The sequence below is a fragment of the Mus musculus genome, chromosome 19, assembly GCF_000001635.26.
Source record: "Mus musculus strain C57BL/6J chromosome 19, GRCm38.p6 C57BL/6J".
NCBI lineage: Eukaryota > Metazoa > Chordata > Mammalia > Rodentia > Muridae > Mus > Mus musculus.
Window position 1 is genome coordinate 43892027 of NC_000085.6, and position 15515 is coordinate 43907541.

Consider the following 15515-nt stretch of genomic DNA (forward strand, 5'->3'; position numbering starts at 1 on the left):
GGTTCTTAAAAACCCTGGGTGCCTTCCTTTGCTGGCTTGTGATACATACACACCAGGCAAGCACGCAGTTACTAATCTGGATCTCCAGTCTTCCCTTTGATTTTGTTGTTGTTGCTTGAGACAGACATCTGTATAGCTCTGACAGTCTTGGAACTCGATGAGTAGACCAGGCTGGCCTCAAACTCCCGGAGTCCTCTCTCTACCTCCTGAGGTTAAAGGTGTGCAGCATCACGCTGCCTCCTCTCGTTTTGAGAAAGGGGCTCACTAAGGTGCATAGGCTGGTGTTGAACTCACTCTGTGGCCCATACAGTCTTTGAATTTATAAGCCTCCTTCCTCACCCTATTGAGTAAGTTCAGTTTTCAGGCCTGTGACACCATGCTTGGGTTTTGCCCATTATGGGATTCTCTTTAGTTCATCAAAACTTCTGGTCTCCCCCTGAGATTCAGCCCATACGTTTCCTTCTCATGAATCTTTCCATCAGCAGCAGTGACAGTCCCAGCCATTCTGACTTCAGTGTGTGTGTGTGCCTATGTGCATGTGCATATGTGTGTGTGCCTCGGTATATGTGTGTATGCACATGTATATGTTGTGTGCCTGTGTACATGTGCATATATGTGTGTGCCTGGGTGCATGTGTGTATGTACATGTATAAGTTGTATACCTGTGTGCATGTGTATATGTTGTGTGCCTGTGTGCACATGTATATGTTGTATGCCTGTGTGCATGTGCATATGTGTGTATGCCTGTGTGCATGTGTATATATGTGTGTGCCTGGGTACATGTGTGTATGTGTGCAATTGAGTGAACATGAACATGCATGTACAAGCTATGGTGCTAGAAGTCAAAAAAGAAGTCGAGTTTGACTTTCACTATCCTTCAATGTAAGCAAGCAGTTATTATTATTTTTACCACACATAAAGCAATAATCCAGTTGGATATGGTGAGGAATGGCTCTAATTCCAGCACTTGGCAGGCAGATTGGAGTTCAAAGTCATCCTGGCTAAACAGCAAGTTCAAAGCCAGTGTGAGCTCCATGAGACTCTGGGTGCTGGAATAACTTGGCTATGATCGCATACACTGCTACATGAAGCCAGGTCTGCTTGACATCATGCACCGGATAAAACCAGTCACACCTAACATGGACATTTTACCACATTACCATTCTCCCATGGTGCAGTTCAGCAACGAATGCTCTCCTGCCTACACTGCCACACCCTCATCTCCAGTCTTGACTTACATGACCTCCCCACACAAGGCAGCTGCTCCCCCTGACCCCCCAGTACACCGCCATCCAGATCCCCACAGGAGCACACAGGACTGCTGTGCTAACCGAGTCAGCAATCTCTAAAGTTGAGACAGCGATTTGCTCACCAAACCGGTAACACTATTTACCAGGACAACTTTATGCAAAACAACGGCAACATCTATAGAGAACTCACCAGACAACGAAGCTGTTTTTATTTTTATTTTTGAGGCAGGGTCTCGCTATGTAGACCAGGCTAGTCTGAAATCTTTCCGCCTCTGTCTCTTGAGTCCTGGGATTAAAGGAATTTGCCACTACATCTGGCTATTTGCCTGCCTGCCAGCCTGCCTCTCCTCTCCTCTCCTCTCCTCTCCTCTCCTCTCCTCTCCTCTCCTCTCCTCTCCTCTCCTCTCCTCTCCTCTCTTCTCTTCTCTTCTCTTCTCTTCTCTTCTCTTTTCTCTCTCTCTCTCTCTCTCTCTCTCTCTCTCTCTCTCTCTGATTTACTTTATTTTTAAGATCCTGTATACCCGTGTGTCTCTGTTGAGCATGTGTCCTTGAGTGTAGACACCCATGCTCTCCAGCCATCATGTAGCTGCTAAAAACAGACCTTGGATCCCCTTCCAGAGCAACCCGTGTTAACTGCTAAGACATCTCCACGGCCCCAGCGGTTACTTTCTTATGTGTGAAATGAGGACATTGATGGTCTCTCTGCTTCTAAGTCTAAAATCCAATGATCTTGCTTATTTCTAATCCAACTAAAAACAAAGGTTAATTTCCTTTTCAGAAAGACACACACCTTTTATCCCAGCACTGGGGAGTTTGTGGCAGCCTGGTCTACACAGCAAGTTTTAGGCCAGCCAGGGATACATAGGGAGACTCAGAGTTAAGAACAAAGCAAAACAATAAAAAGATTAATCACTCTAGTTGGGCACTGTGCTATCCCGCTGTACTAACTGCAGCAGGTGATGCTGGGAGGAGGGTGGATCCTGAAACTTGAGACCTGCTAGAGCTACGTGTGAGATACTATTTAAAAATGGGGAGAGGCGGGGGCTAGCTCAGCAGGGAAAGGCGGCTGCCAACCAATCTGTTAACTGAATTCAACCCGGCAAGGCTGAAGTCGAGAACTGACTCGGGAAAGTTGTCCCCTGACCTCCACCCACATGCCAGGGCACACATACATGAACATAATTTTTAAATTTCAGAAGAGGGGGTGGGAGGCTGGTAAGCTAGCTTAGGTGCTTGCTGCCAAGCCCGATAACCTGGGCTCAGTCTCCCAAACCCACAAAGGTAGAAAGAGAAAACAACGTCGGCAATTTGTCCTTGACCTCTGGCCTCTACACACACACACACACACACACACACACACACACAGAGAGAGAGAGAGAGAGAGAGAGAGGAGAGAGAGAGAGAGAGAGAGAGAGAGAGAGAGAGAGAGAGAGAGAGAGAGAGAGAGAGACAGCACCAGCAGTGTGGTTCCGACTTATTCAACACAGCTGCCTGTAGTAGGTTGGGCTGGACAGGGCACCCTCAGGGAGTCCATAATCTCTGAAGTACCTGGGTCTTACTGAAATTTCCCACCCTTTGCCTGACCCTGAACATGAGGAAATAAAGTGTGTGCAAAGTCACCCTACAAACTGCGAAGAACTGTGACTCACCGATCAATCATAATCAAATAAACAATCCTAAGTTCCATGAACCCATCAGCCCTGGAAGGAAGAACTCGCTACTCTTCTGAACGGACAGACTGTTCATAGGCTCAGACTATGTTTGCTGCTTTGTACCAGGATAAAACCCGGTTGACTTAGCCGAGGTCATTTGTTCTGAGCCAACACCCTGGGGCAGATGCCACGTGGGTGAAGGGTACTTACTCTCTTCCTGTGCACCGACGAGAAAAAGGGAAAGATTATTACTGTCTTAAATTCTTTTACTCCTTGGTGGGGATGATACCAGGATTGAATGAAGGGCCTTGAAGCACCTAAGGAAACATTCTTCCCCTGGGGGACACCCTGGCTCTACACAAACGTTCATCATCTTAAACCAAAAAAAAGGGGGGGGGGCTGGAGAGATGGCTCAGTGGTTAAAAGCACCGATTGCTCTTCCGAAGGTCCTGAGTTCAAATCCCAGCAACCACATGATGGCTCGCAACCATCCGTAATGAGATCTGACGCCCTCTTCTGGTGTATCTAAAAGACAGCTACAGTGTACTTAGATATAATAATAAATAAATCTTTTTTTTTTAAAAGCAAAAATATTTTTTAAAAAGTACAAATTAGTTTGACTTATTTATTTATTTATTCATTATTTATTTATTTATTTATTTATTTATTTATTTTTGAGACAGAGTCTCACTCTGTAGCCCTAGCTGGCCTGGAATTCAGAGATCTCACTGGTTCTGCCCCCCAAGTATTGAGATTATCCGTGTGTGTCAGCAAAACTGGCCCAGGTTTGGATATTTATTCTATTCTACTACTTGGAGAAAGAAATATTATACCAGAGACATTTCAAGCAGTTTTTAGAATGATATTTTTTTTATATAGACAAAACCTGCCTTATATATTTTGACTATCTCTAGAATAGTATAGATTGCTTTGCCGTCTCTTATCAGCAATCTTCTGATTGTTAATCTATTGGCTTTCTTCAGTGTGTCTTAGGTCCCACCCAATGTTTTTTTTTGAAAATAGGACTTTCCTTAAAAACATACTCTGATCTCATTTACAAGTCTTCATTAAAAATCACTCTGAGGCCGGGTGCGGCAGCACACATGCCTGCTGTGGTAGCTCTCAGGGAGGCTAAAGCAGGACAGTCAAAAGTTCAGGGCCAGGGGCTGGGGAGATAGTTCAGTGGGTTAGAGGGCTTGCTGTACAAACAGAAGAACCTAGGGTTGAGTCCCCAACACCCACATCAAACAAACAAATGAGCCTGGCATAGTCACGTGGGCCTGGAACCCCAGGACTGCAGGGTTGTGAATATGTGTGATCGGGAGTTGGGGGCCAGTAGGCTGAAGCAGGAAGCTTGCTGGCACTTGCTAGTCAGCTGACCTAGCCAAACAACAGTGAGCTCTAGGCTCAGTGAGAAACCGACTCAAACAGAGAAAGCAGAAAGTGACACAGCCACCCAACATCCTCCGATCTTGACATACATGTGCCTGGGCACACATGAGTATACATATGCCACACATGCACACATGTTCCAAGCCAACCAGGATTATTCAGTGAGACCCTGTCTCAATTAAACAGTCTCGTGCCTCTTGCCGGCCTCCTTCCTGACATTGCGTTAGCGACAAGAATGACAGAAGCTGGAAGCAAGGTTTGTACCGAGTGGGAGGCTGACTCACTCTGTCACAAGGGCAAACAGCGGAGTTACTGTACTGAGAGCAACACTGTAGGCTGTAGGCATGATTCAAAGACTGCAGGACAGAAAGTGTGATTAACCAGAGGCCAACGTGAGTAGGATCACTAGAGTTTCCGACGTGCACGTGTGAGCAATCCCATGAATGTGCCTTTCTGACGAACCGGTGTGAGCCCATGCTTGGCTCACACTGAATGCCAGCGTTTGACGGCTGAGGAATGTGTGCACCTGGAGACTATGTGTCAAATTCAGGTATGTGAGCCTCACCTAGAGATCAGAAAGAACTATGCCGGGGGGGCGGGGGAGGGGGAGCTAGAACGGTCCCCTCCCAGGGCTCTAGCACACAGCAGCTCTGACTGGAACTTTTAAATGTAGCAAGTTCTAAGAAATCCAATTTCATCTGGGTGGTGATGGTGGCGCACACCTTTCATTCGAGCACTCACAGGCAGAGGCAGGAGGATCTCTGTGAGTTCAAGGCCAACCTAGTCTATGTAGTGAGTTCCAAGATAACATTCTGTCTCAAAAAAACTAAAAAGAGAAAACAGAAATCCAAATGTCTGAGGACTGACCTATACTGTGTCTGCTGCCTGGAGAGTCAAAAGACTGCAACGCACAGTGCTTAAATGAAGCCCCTGACTTGTTGATCCTCAAACCACGTGACTGGAACTCCAAGAAGCAAACAGCACTTCTAAAATGTTCATCACTCCATACCCTGCTCTCAGTAATAAATAAAGATGCTTTCTAGATGACATTGGCTTGACCGGAGCCTACACCAAATGACATGGCCCCTCCCTGAGTCAGGGCAATCTATAACTACGTTGTAGCACTTTACCTTAATACATATGATAATTTGAAATATAAAACTCCCAATTCCCAGTCAGAGCCAAACACTGCTTATTCAGCCTATGGATTTCCTATAATGAAATCTAAGTTATTTGGAGTCTTCACAGAAGAAAAAAGCTAAACAATTAGAAGAAATATCAAAAACATCTTAAAAACCATCCAAAGGCTGAGCTAATAATATATAATTATAGGCTATCAAAGGGTGCCACGGGCAAGAGACACACTCAGCAGTTAGAACACGGTCTGCTCTTAGAGCGACTCTGTAGGATTCCACATACCCACTTCAGGGGGCTCACAATTGCCTGTGTCTCCAGCTTCAGGGAGTCTTAGACATATACAGAGAGTTAAAACTAATAATAATAATAAAAAAAAAGAAACCAAAAAAAAAAAAAAAAAAAACAACAACAGAGGAAAACTAGAACCTAAAACCATTGTATGAAGGTATTTGCCAATCTCTCCCAACCTTGAGCCTGAACTTTGTCAGTCACCTTCTGATGAACAGAAGTCAGACATGTACACCCAATAAAATAAATACATAAAAAAGCAATTAAAAAGCCCAAGAAAAATTAGCTAAGTCAACTAGAAAATGAGAGAAGAGACCAGGACTCTCCGATGAGAATAAAGCCTAACATTAGAGATGATGGTTGGAGGAGCCCGCCACCATGATTAACCAGGAGTGGGACACACCCAGACCAGGGGAGAGGACTGGAGGCACTCTCCACCCCGGAGAGGGCTCAGACAGTAACAGGGGCGAGGAGCACAGTGTACAGGGTGCAGGGCTCAGGGCACGGGGCGGGGGGCAGGGGGGGTGTTTCTGTGGGTCAGAGCTGTTGCTAAGTGTTTGTCTGGGAGACCAAATGCTCATGGCCCTGCATGTTCATAAAAACAATTCACACTTACAAATAAAACGCATACTAGTAAGCTTATTTACACTGCATGATTTATGCTAACTAAAACATCCTGCAACTCCAGATTGGGGCAGCTAAAGCTTTCCTTTCCCTTGATGGCCAAGGGCCCCCATGTCCACGGCATGTTCTCATATTCTCTCTCTCTCTCTCTCTCCACCAGGCTGGCCTCAGATTCACAGAGATCCACTTGCCTGTGCCACTGCACACCACCACACCCAGTAAAAAGAAAAACTTAACAATGGAAAGGAACCTGAGGCGTTGGGAACGATTGATGGATCGCTTCTCGGCCTTTTGGCTAAGATCAGGTGACAATGACTGATGGATTGCATCAGATACAAAAACAAGGAACCAAAGACCAGAGGCTGCTAGGGGTGCTCTCATGACGTCATAGTTCAGGGTCATAGGAGCGGTAGCCACAGTGGAGTAGCTGTGTGGTCTGCACAGGAATGCACGTTTTCCTGCAGTAACTGTCTGGTAAGCAGCTGGCAGTCCGCAGGACCCCAGAGTCCAAGCACAAATGATGGAAGCGAGTCACCAGGGTGGCTGAAACTCCAAGCGCTCAGGTGGCTGTTACAGGAACAGGACCAAAAGATTGCTGAGCACCTATCCCATGGCTCAGGGACACATGCTCCCCTCAGCACAGGAGGCTGAAGGCCCAGTTACACTGCGCTACACTACTGCCTCATCTAAGAACTGGACTACATTCCTTAGCACATTTCCTTTGGATAGAGGTTTCCTTATTTTCCCAGTTCCATCAGCTTTCTGTCTTTCAGAAAATGACTCAATTTTGGGTCTTCCAATATTTTTCCTTAGTATAAGTATCTAGGCAGTGGTGGCCCACACCTTTCTTTAATCCCAGCACTCGAGAGGCAGAGGCAGAGGGGCAGAGGGGCAGAGGGGCAGAGGGGCAGAGGGGCAGAGGGGCAGAGGGGCAGGGAGGCAGGGAGGCAGAGGCAGGTGAATTTCTGTGAGGCCAGCCTGGTCTACAGAGTGAATTCTAGGATATCCAGGGCTACACAGAGAAACAGTGTCTCAAAAAAAAACAAAACAAAACAAAACAAAACAAAACAAACAAAAAAAACAAACAAAAAACCCAAACCCAAACTAAAGCAAAAACAATAAGCCCAAAAGATAGATAGATGTATGTATGTATATCTGTCTGTCTGTCTGTCTGTCTGTCTGTCTGTCTGAGTGCTTTGCCTACATGAATGTATGTATACTGCATACATACTTAGTAGCCTGGAAGCCCAGAAGAGGGTGCTGAATTCCTTGGAACTAGAGTTACAAACAGTTCTGAGTCACAACGTGGTGCTGGCGACAGAGCCCAGGTCCTCTTGTAAACATTGAGCCATCGCTCTGCCCTTTAGTGGAATCCTTTCTGCACCCCATTTTAGAGGTCTAAGGTTGACAGGGAGGTAGGTCTGTACCACCATTCATCTACTTTTTTTTTCCTTTCTCTTTCTCAGAGACGGGGCTAAATTATGTTGCCAAGATTAGCTTTGAACTTGTGGCAATTCTCCTGCCTCAGTCTCATGAATGCTCAGATTAAGCACGTACCACCATGCCATCTCTACTTTATATACCATTTTTTTTCCTGTGAGTCTGGTGAATAGCGAGTCTCCCAAGGGGACTGAGGAGATGGCTTAAAGAGCTTGCTGCATTAGCACAGGACATGCATTCAAGCCCTAGCACCCATGCAAACAGCCGGGTAGGGTGGCATATGCCTAGCTCCTCAGCTCTGGGGAAGTGCAGACAATGGGGCTCGCAGCCAGTCAAGCCTAATTGGCGAGCTCTAGGCAAGTGGCTCTCAATCTGTGGGTCATGACCCCTTGGAGGTTTAAACAGCCCTTTCACAGGGGTCACATATCAGAGATCCTATGTATCAGATACTTACATGATGATTCATAACAGTAACAAAATGACAGGTTGTGAAGTAGCAATGAAAATAATTTTATGGCTGGGGTTGCCACAACGTGAGGTGAGGAACTGTATTAAAGGGAGCATTAGGAAGGTTGAGAACCACTGCTCTAGGCCAGTGAGAGACCCTGTCTCAAAAAACACAAGTTGACTGTAACAATATCCAAGGTTGACCTCTGACCTATACATACCTACACACATATGCATGCATGCCTACACACGTGGGAAGTAAGCGAGAATAGTGGAAAACACCAGCTTAAACCTCAGCTCTCTTGGCAGACTACTTAATGGCAACAAGCCTTAATCTCTTCCTCGATAGTGGCCATCTGAACACCTCTATATGTACTTCTACCAGGCCTGGGTATGTCTTCTATGTAGACAAATACTAAGAACAAATGCTTACGAACAGTAAGAAATACAAGCTATTCCTACTGAATTACGGCCCCTGATCATAAAGATATGAGTTTCAGCTTTCTCAGGAGACTTGAGTTCTTTTAAAACTCGTTAAGACAGTCTCATCTAGGGACTTCCAATCTGCAATGCACCCTGGAGGCCACAGCGGCAGGGAGGGTACTGTGTTAACGGAAAGGGCACATCTCTGAGGCTGGGCTTCCTTATTTGAGCAATAAATGAAGTCAGAGGACACAGCAGTCACACGTACAGCAAGACAAAGCGATCTCATTAGGTGACAGAATGAGGGACCGGGTAAAGAGGCTGTGAACCTGTTTCCATCAGGATGTTTCTCACACAGCGAGGCCCTCGTGGACTTATAGTCACACTTACCTCTCAGCTGCTGAAGCTCCAGGGTCAGGCTCTGAATGGTGCTCTCGTAGGATCTGAGAGTCTCAAGAGTCTCTGCCCTCGACGGGTCATCTTGCTTTTCCTCCAACAGCAAGTTCAGCTCTTCCTGAGCCCTGGTACACGTGTCCAGGTCCTGTTCCACGTCCCGGATCCTTGCCAGCATGGAGGGGCACGGAAAAGTCTGGGCTGGGCTCTTCTCCATGTGCTCAGAGTCCTCCTTCTCTGGGGCCTCCCAGCCAGGATGGGCACAGGAGGTGGGCTTGGGGGAGGCCGTATTCATCCTCTGCTGGGCAGGAGGAGGCAGAGGAGCTGGTCGGGAGGGCCGCACAACCAAGGTGGGTACAGGTTTCGGGCTCTGGTCAACTAGCAAGTGGGAGGAAATGGGTGTTGGGGTACGGGGTCTAGGAGGTGGTGGCCTCAGGGTCTTTCTCCTCTCGGGGAAAGCCTGTGAGGGTAGTGAATTTGAGGAGCCTCTCACGATATCCTTCTCAGAGTAAAAGTCCATGATTGAAAAGCGGCGTACAATCGTCTCTGGCTCTGTGCTGGGCCCTGACAGACTCTTCTCAAACTCTATCAGCTGTTGGGTCAACTTGGAATCTAGGTCCAGGCTGTCCCCCTGTGACGCTGTGGTTATATCTGTGGCAGGCCCCCTGTCTTGTAAGCCAGGCCTTCTCTCTGGTCTCTCTGGTGGATCGTGGAGGCTGGCAGTATTTTCTGTAGATGTTTGGTGCTTCTGAGCATAGCTGGCCATGGCTGGATGGCAAAAGTGGCTGGGTCTGTCTAGCCTTGAGGCTGTAAGGGAAGAGGCCCTCTGGAGGTGGGACGCTGGCTTCTGGAATGACCAACCTTGGGCGTATGTTCTTCTAGGAGGCAGGCTGGAGTAGTCTCTGGTCCTGGCTTCTAGTGGGACAAGCTCAGAGAATGGGTCAGAGGTTTGGTGGCTCCCTCCTGCTGTTAGATAGTGTTGGCTCTTCTGCACTTTGGGATGAATAGGTACCTGAGGCTGGGAAGAAACACCGTTGACTTCCTCTGAGGGGTCAGGTGTGGAAAGGTCTTTAGCAAGAGGCCTTTCAAGATCCACATCAGGAGAGCTCCCTGAAGCATCTTTATCCTGACCTGAGATCGTATCTCCAGTCCACTCGGGTGCTACGTGATCTTGGGGCACGGAGGCTTGTCCTGGGAGATCATAGTCAGGTCTTTCTTCTTCACACTCCCATGGTTCCTGTCTTGCTTCCTCCACCACGGAGTCCCCTGACTTGCCCACAGAGCTTTCAGAGTCCTTGGGGAAACTGCTTTCCTGGGGCTGAGCCGTGGTTTCCTCTGTCCTGTTGCTAGGACATAACTTCACAAAGCGATGGGGAAAGACCCCTGTCTTGCCCTTCAGACATCCTTCCAGCCAGCCATCCTCCAAGGTCCCCAGTATTTGAATTCTGTCCCCTACCTCAAAGTCCAACTCATTCGTCTCCAGGGCTTGGAATCTGTAGAGGGCGATTCCATAGGTCCCCGACTGCTGGTCGTCCTCGTCGCCTCCACTCTCTGCTTCTTCTGGAGGGACATCCACCTCACCGTTGACAGCGGAGTCATCTCCACTTCTGGAGTTTACGGACTCATCCACAGTCCTTAGGGGCCCCAGCAGCTCTACAAAACCTTCTGGGAAAATGCCCCTCCGACCCTCTAACTCTCCCTCAAACCAGCCCGGCTCAGGAACCCCGATAATGGTGATCAGGTCTCCTTCCCTGAAATCCAACTCCTCGTCCAACTGGGCAGAAAGGCCCATGAGGGCCCGTGCTTGTCCCAGGGAGTACTCTGGGGCCTGAAGCAACGCACTCTGTGCGTGCCAGCGTCGGCTCCGAGAGGAGAGGCAGAGCTCCTGGACACAGGAGGATGGGAAGAAGCCCCAAGCGCCCCAGCAGCTTCGGCCCTGCAGCCATCCTGCAGTGGGAGCGCTGTCGTCGAGAATCACCAGGTCTCCTGGAGAAAGAGAAGCAAAAGTCAGGACCTTGGCCAGAGCCCCAGGGACCAACTTCATAGCAATTGGGCACTCTTGGCTGTTGTTGGGACAGGAAGGACTGTGTGCGCTGTGGCCCAGGCTGTCACCACAGCTCTCCTGTCTCGGCAGGCATCCTCAGTTGCTAGGATTGCATGCATATTTGAGATGAATCTCTCCTTCCACCACCTGGATCCTGGAGATAGAGCTCAGATTGCTGGGTGGGCAGCAAGTACCTTCACCCGCCGAGTCAGTAGCCAGTAACCAGTAACCAGTAGCCAGTAACCAGTAACCAGTAACCAGCTCTTTAAATAACCAATATCTCAAAACATAACCCAACAGTTACATTTGTCCTAGTGTTTAGATTTACCAGTTTTAAAAGCGCATCCCAAGGTTCTATAATCAATTGCTTTATAACCAACGCTGGATTATATGACTATGGGTACTCATTTTGTGGATTACTAATTTTAATCGTCCTTTTCGCTCCCCTCCCACCCCCCGGCCAGTGATTGGGTCAACTCTCTGTTTTGAGCTGCTTGGGGGGATGTAGAACAGCAGCAAACAGTAAGACAGACAGACAGACTGGGGCAGCAGCTCATGGTTTCCAGCCAAACACACTGGAGAGTGGGCTAGCTGTTCTGTCCTTGTTTTTATATGCTCCTGGGCCTTTAAGAGAGATGCACTGTATATGCATGGCTGTTTGCCTGCATGTATGTCAGGGCACCAGATGCATGCAGTGCCTGAGAAGAAGCAGAGGGAGTCAGATCTTTTGGAACGAGAAGGTGCTTGTGAGTCACTAGTAGATGCTGGGACTTGAACCCAGGGCCTCTGCGGGAACAGCCAGTGCCTTCAACTCTCAGTCACCTCTCAGCACTGTTCTTGATTTCTTTTAAGGACATTTATGGGTACTTCCTCCCTAAGTGCATGTAAGCGAGATAGCTAGCGACGGGCACACTTCTCTTTTGTGCCCTTAGAGTCTGAGATGTCGGTCGCCTTTGAACAGCGAGCGCTCGGCATCCATCTGTCTATTCTTTGACCTCCACTCCCAGGTTCATCTCATCCTCCTGCATCTAACACTGGCTCCCATTGATAATGTCCTTGCTTCCTCTAGTTTCTTCTCTCAAAACATGTCTTCCGCTTATTAATTCTCATTGCTAATACCCTAACCTGGCCTCATCCCCACTGACTTCTCTTTGAAATTTTATCCCAAACATTTCTTCCAGCCTATCAAATTATAAGTGGGCCAATATATTTTTACCTCGTCCCTTTTCTCAAGCCTTAGTCATGAAACATGACGGCCGACTGCTCACCAACTTCTTTTCTAATAACCCGTCTCTGTTTTCTGAGATAGGGTCTCAATCCAGTGCATGGGCTGGCCTGAAACTTGTGCCAATTCTCCTGCCTCAGACTCCCAGGTGCTAGGAACAGCCCTATCCTTATCAACTGAGATCAATAAAACATGTTTGCTCTGTACACACTCTGAATAAGTTCCTTCACAAGGGCGCCAACGGCCTACTCTGTCTTTGCCGCATCCGAGCGTGGCTCAGGTTTCATCCAGTTTCTGCTCTCTAACAACCCATCACGATCTCACCCATGAGACACACGCTCACACAAGAGGGTTTTTTTTTTGTTTTTTTTGTTTTTTGTTTTTTTTTTGTTTTTTTTTTTTGTTTTTTTGTTTTGCCTTTGAGACAGGATATTCCAGACTGGTCTCAAACTTCCAATCCTCCTGCCTCAGCCTTCCAAGTGCCTGCATTAAAAGCATGTACCACCATACCCTGCTGAACACCCCAAATCTTTACTATTGCTTCTGTCTCATTTGAAACCTCAGCAGTCTTCCTTAAAATGTGTTAGGAGATCATATCAGCTTGGGGACCCCCTGTGGTCTACCAGTGAGACCCCCCACTTGTCCCTTCAATCCTGGCGTTTCTATCTCCACAGTGCACAGCACCCGACACAACAGTTTACACTTAGTGGCTGACACCTCGAATATTTTCCACTTCTTTTTATTGTCCTGCCCCCCATAATTCTGTAGTCCTTAATTTATGAACCCACATCCACCCCAGCCAAAGCCTTGGGTCCTGAGAATTACAAGTGTCCCCTCTCAGGGCCCTAAGGCCTGCCAGCCAGACCACAGAGGAAAGTCACTGGTGACATGACTGCCCAGACACAATGGGTCTCTTGGTGAATAGGAGAATCAAAGCATGCCATAACTCCCACTCAGCCAGCTTTGAATGCCTCGCTCACTTCTCGCAGAGCTGTCTGTTTGGCCAGAGCTCCATGAGCCCGGACAATAGGGTTGTTCTCCTCTCTATTCCAAATGAGCCGTTTGGATGAGCTTCACTTCCGGGCAGCCAGTCACTCAGAGAGTGATTCGTGATTCGCAGATAATAAAGGTGGACTTTCAAAACAAGACAAGACAACGCCCAGCTCCCCACCCCCAACACACAAGTTAGATGACTTAGTTACTTCAGTCCGGGCACTCCCCACCTTACATTTTTGATTGTTTTTCCCCCATACCTGGTAACTGCCTTTATTTTATAGGCCTAACTGTTCCTGGGGTGGTTTGTTTTTTATTTTTTTAAAAATCTCTTGTTTTAATTAGTCAAACAAGCTACTCCCGTGGAGTCCTGGCTAATCCTTTCGGACCGGAGGATACCCAGTAATTGTAGTTCTTGGTAACTACGGTGGCCTACAGGTTTGTCCTTACAAGCCCCTGCCACACTCAGCAGGATGACATTCCAGCTGGGAAATTCTAACATGGTCCTGATCAAAGACCCAAAATGGTGGAGTTGGTTTTTCTGGAGAATCTAAGGATTAATACATTCTCTTATAGGAGGAGGAATGATGTGTGGTATCCCATAATATGTAGTCCTTTGTTATTTTTACTCTCCTGATCTTTTTCTCTTTTGCTTCCGGTATTCTTTTTTCCTTCCCTTTTCCTTTCCTTTCCTCTTTTCTTTTTTCCTTCACTTTTTGTTCTCTAGTTTTGACTTTTTGGACAGTGGGTGACTAGCCACTCATACTGAGTCTTCCTTCTAGAAGACTGTTTTGTTTCTGAATCGGAAGCAATTGCTTGGCCTCGGGGAAGGGGGCAAGGGTGACACCTGCTGGAAGAGTCACTGATGACCTCAATTCCAGGACACTCTGAGGGAGGCATCCAGCACAAACCCTCCTAGAGTGTGAACAGGCCAGGCCGGGGCACATCACAACCGAGGAGCCACAGAGCTTCTCTTTGCCTGGTTCACACTACAACCCCAGCAATCCTAACAGCCACCCTGACATATGGAAGTCATCACCTCCAACTGTTACGCAAGGAAACTGGGTCTGAAAGTCGCAAATAACTAGTCCAACATCACAACTACTGCCCAGCGCGTGGCAACAATGGATTTAGATGTAGGACCATCAGCAATCTATCGTCTAGGCTAGGTTACCCACTTTTTAACACTACTCATAACACAAACACAAATCATGCGCGTGTTTGCATGCACGCAAGCAAGCACACACACACACACACACACATAGTTTTCTCTTTTGGCAATTTTCGTTTGTGTGTATGGCTGTGTTGCTTGCATGGTTGTCTGTGCACCCTAGGTGTGCAGTCCCAAAGAGGCCAGAAGAGGGAGCTAGATCCTCTAGAGTTGGAGATACAGATGATTGTGGGCCTCCATGGCATTGTTTGAAATTGAGCCTGGATCCGCTGGAAAAGCAGCCGGTGCTCTTGACTTCTGAGCCATCCATCTCTCCAGCTGCTCTTCATAATCTTAATGATAATTCTTAAAGGTAACTTAACAACTAAAAAGGCACAAAATGGCTCTCATGTAGCCCAGGCTGGCCGTGTAGCTGAAGACAACTGAGCTTCAGATCTTTCTGCCTCTATCTCCTGAATGCTGGGCTAGTTAACACTGAACCCGGGGCTTTGTGGATGTTAGTCAAGCAGACTACCAACCAAACTATACTCTTAAAAAAAAAAAAGATTTATTTATTGTTATATGTAAGTACATTGTAGCTGTCTTCAGACACACCAGAAGAGGACGTCAGATCTCATTACAGATGGTTGTGAGCCACCATGTGGTTGCTGGGATTTGAACTCGGGACCTTCGGAAGAGCAGTCGGTGCTCTTACCCACTGAGCCATCTCACCAGCCCCCCCCCAATACTCTGAAAAGTGTCCAGATCTCCTTCTGATCCATTCATCAGCAGTTTTGTACACACGGAGGAGAAGCTACACCATACAGTGCTGGCTGGGCTTGAGTCAGCTTGGCATGCAAACTAGCGTTATCTGAAGGGAGGGAACCTCAACTGAGAAGATGCCTCCTGAAGACCTGGCTGTAAGACATTTTCTTAATTAGTGATTGAAGGAGGCGGGCCCAGCGTATTGTGGGTGGGGCTATTCCTGGGCTGGAGGTCCTGGTTTTTTTTTTTGGTCCTGGATTTTTTTTTTTATGAAAGCTCTTCCCCCTCAACT

General features: G+C 47.6%; 1 protein-coding gene across 3 annotated transcripts in view; it reads right to left on the reverse strand.

Annotated features, from left to right (window-relative positions):
* Positions 1-15515, reverse strand: part of Dnmbp (dynamin binding protein) — a 93418-nt gene that overhangs the window by 45212 nt on the left and 32691 nt on the right. For all 3 annotated transcript variants that reach the window (XM_006527351.4, NM_028029.4, XM_006527350.4), the window contains exon 4: positions 9044-11032. In XM_006527351.4, coding sequence (XP_006527414.1) covers positions 9044-11032 — 1989 coding nt within the window. The remainder of the gene's footprint in view (positions 1-9043; positions 11033-15515) is intronic.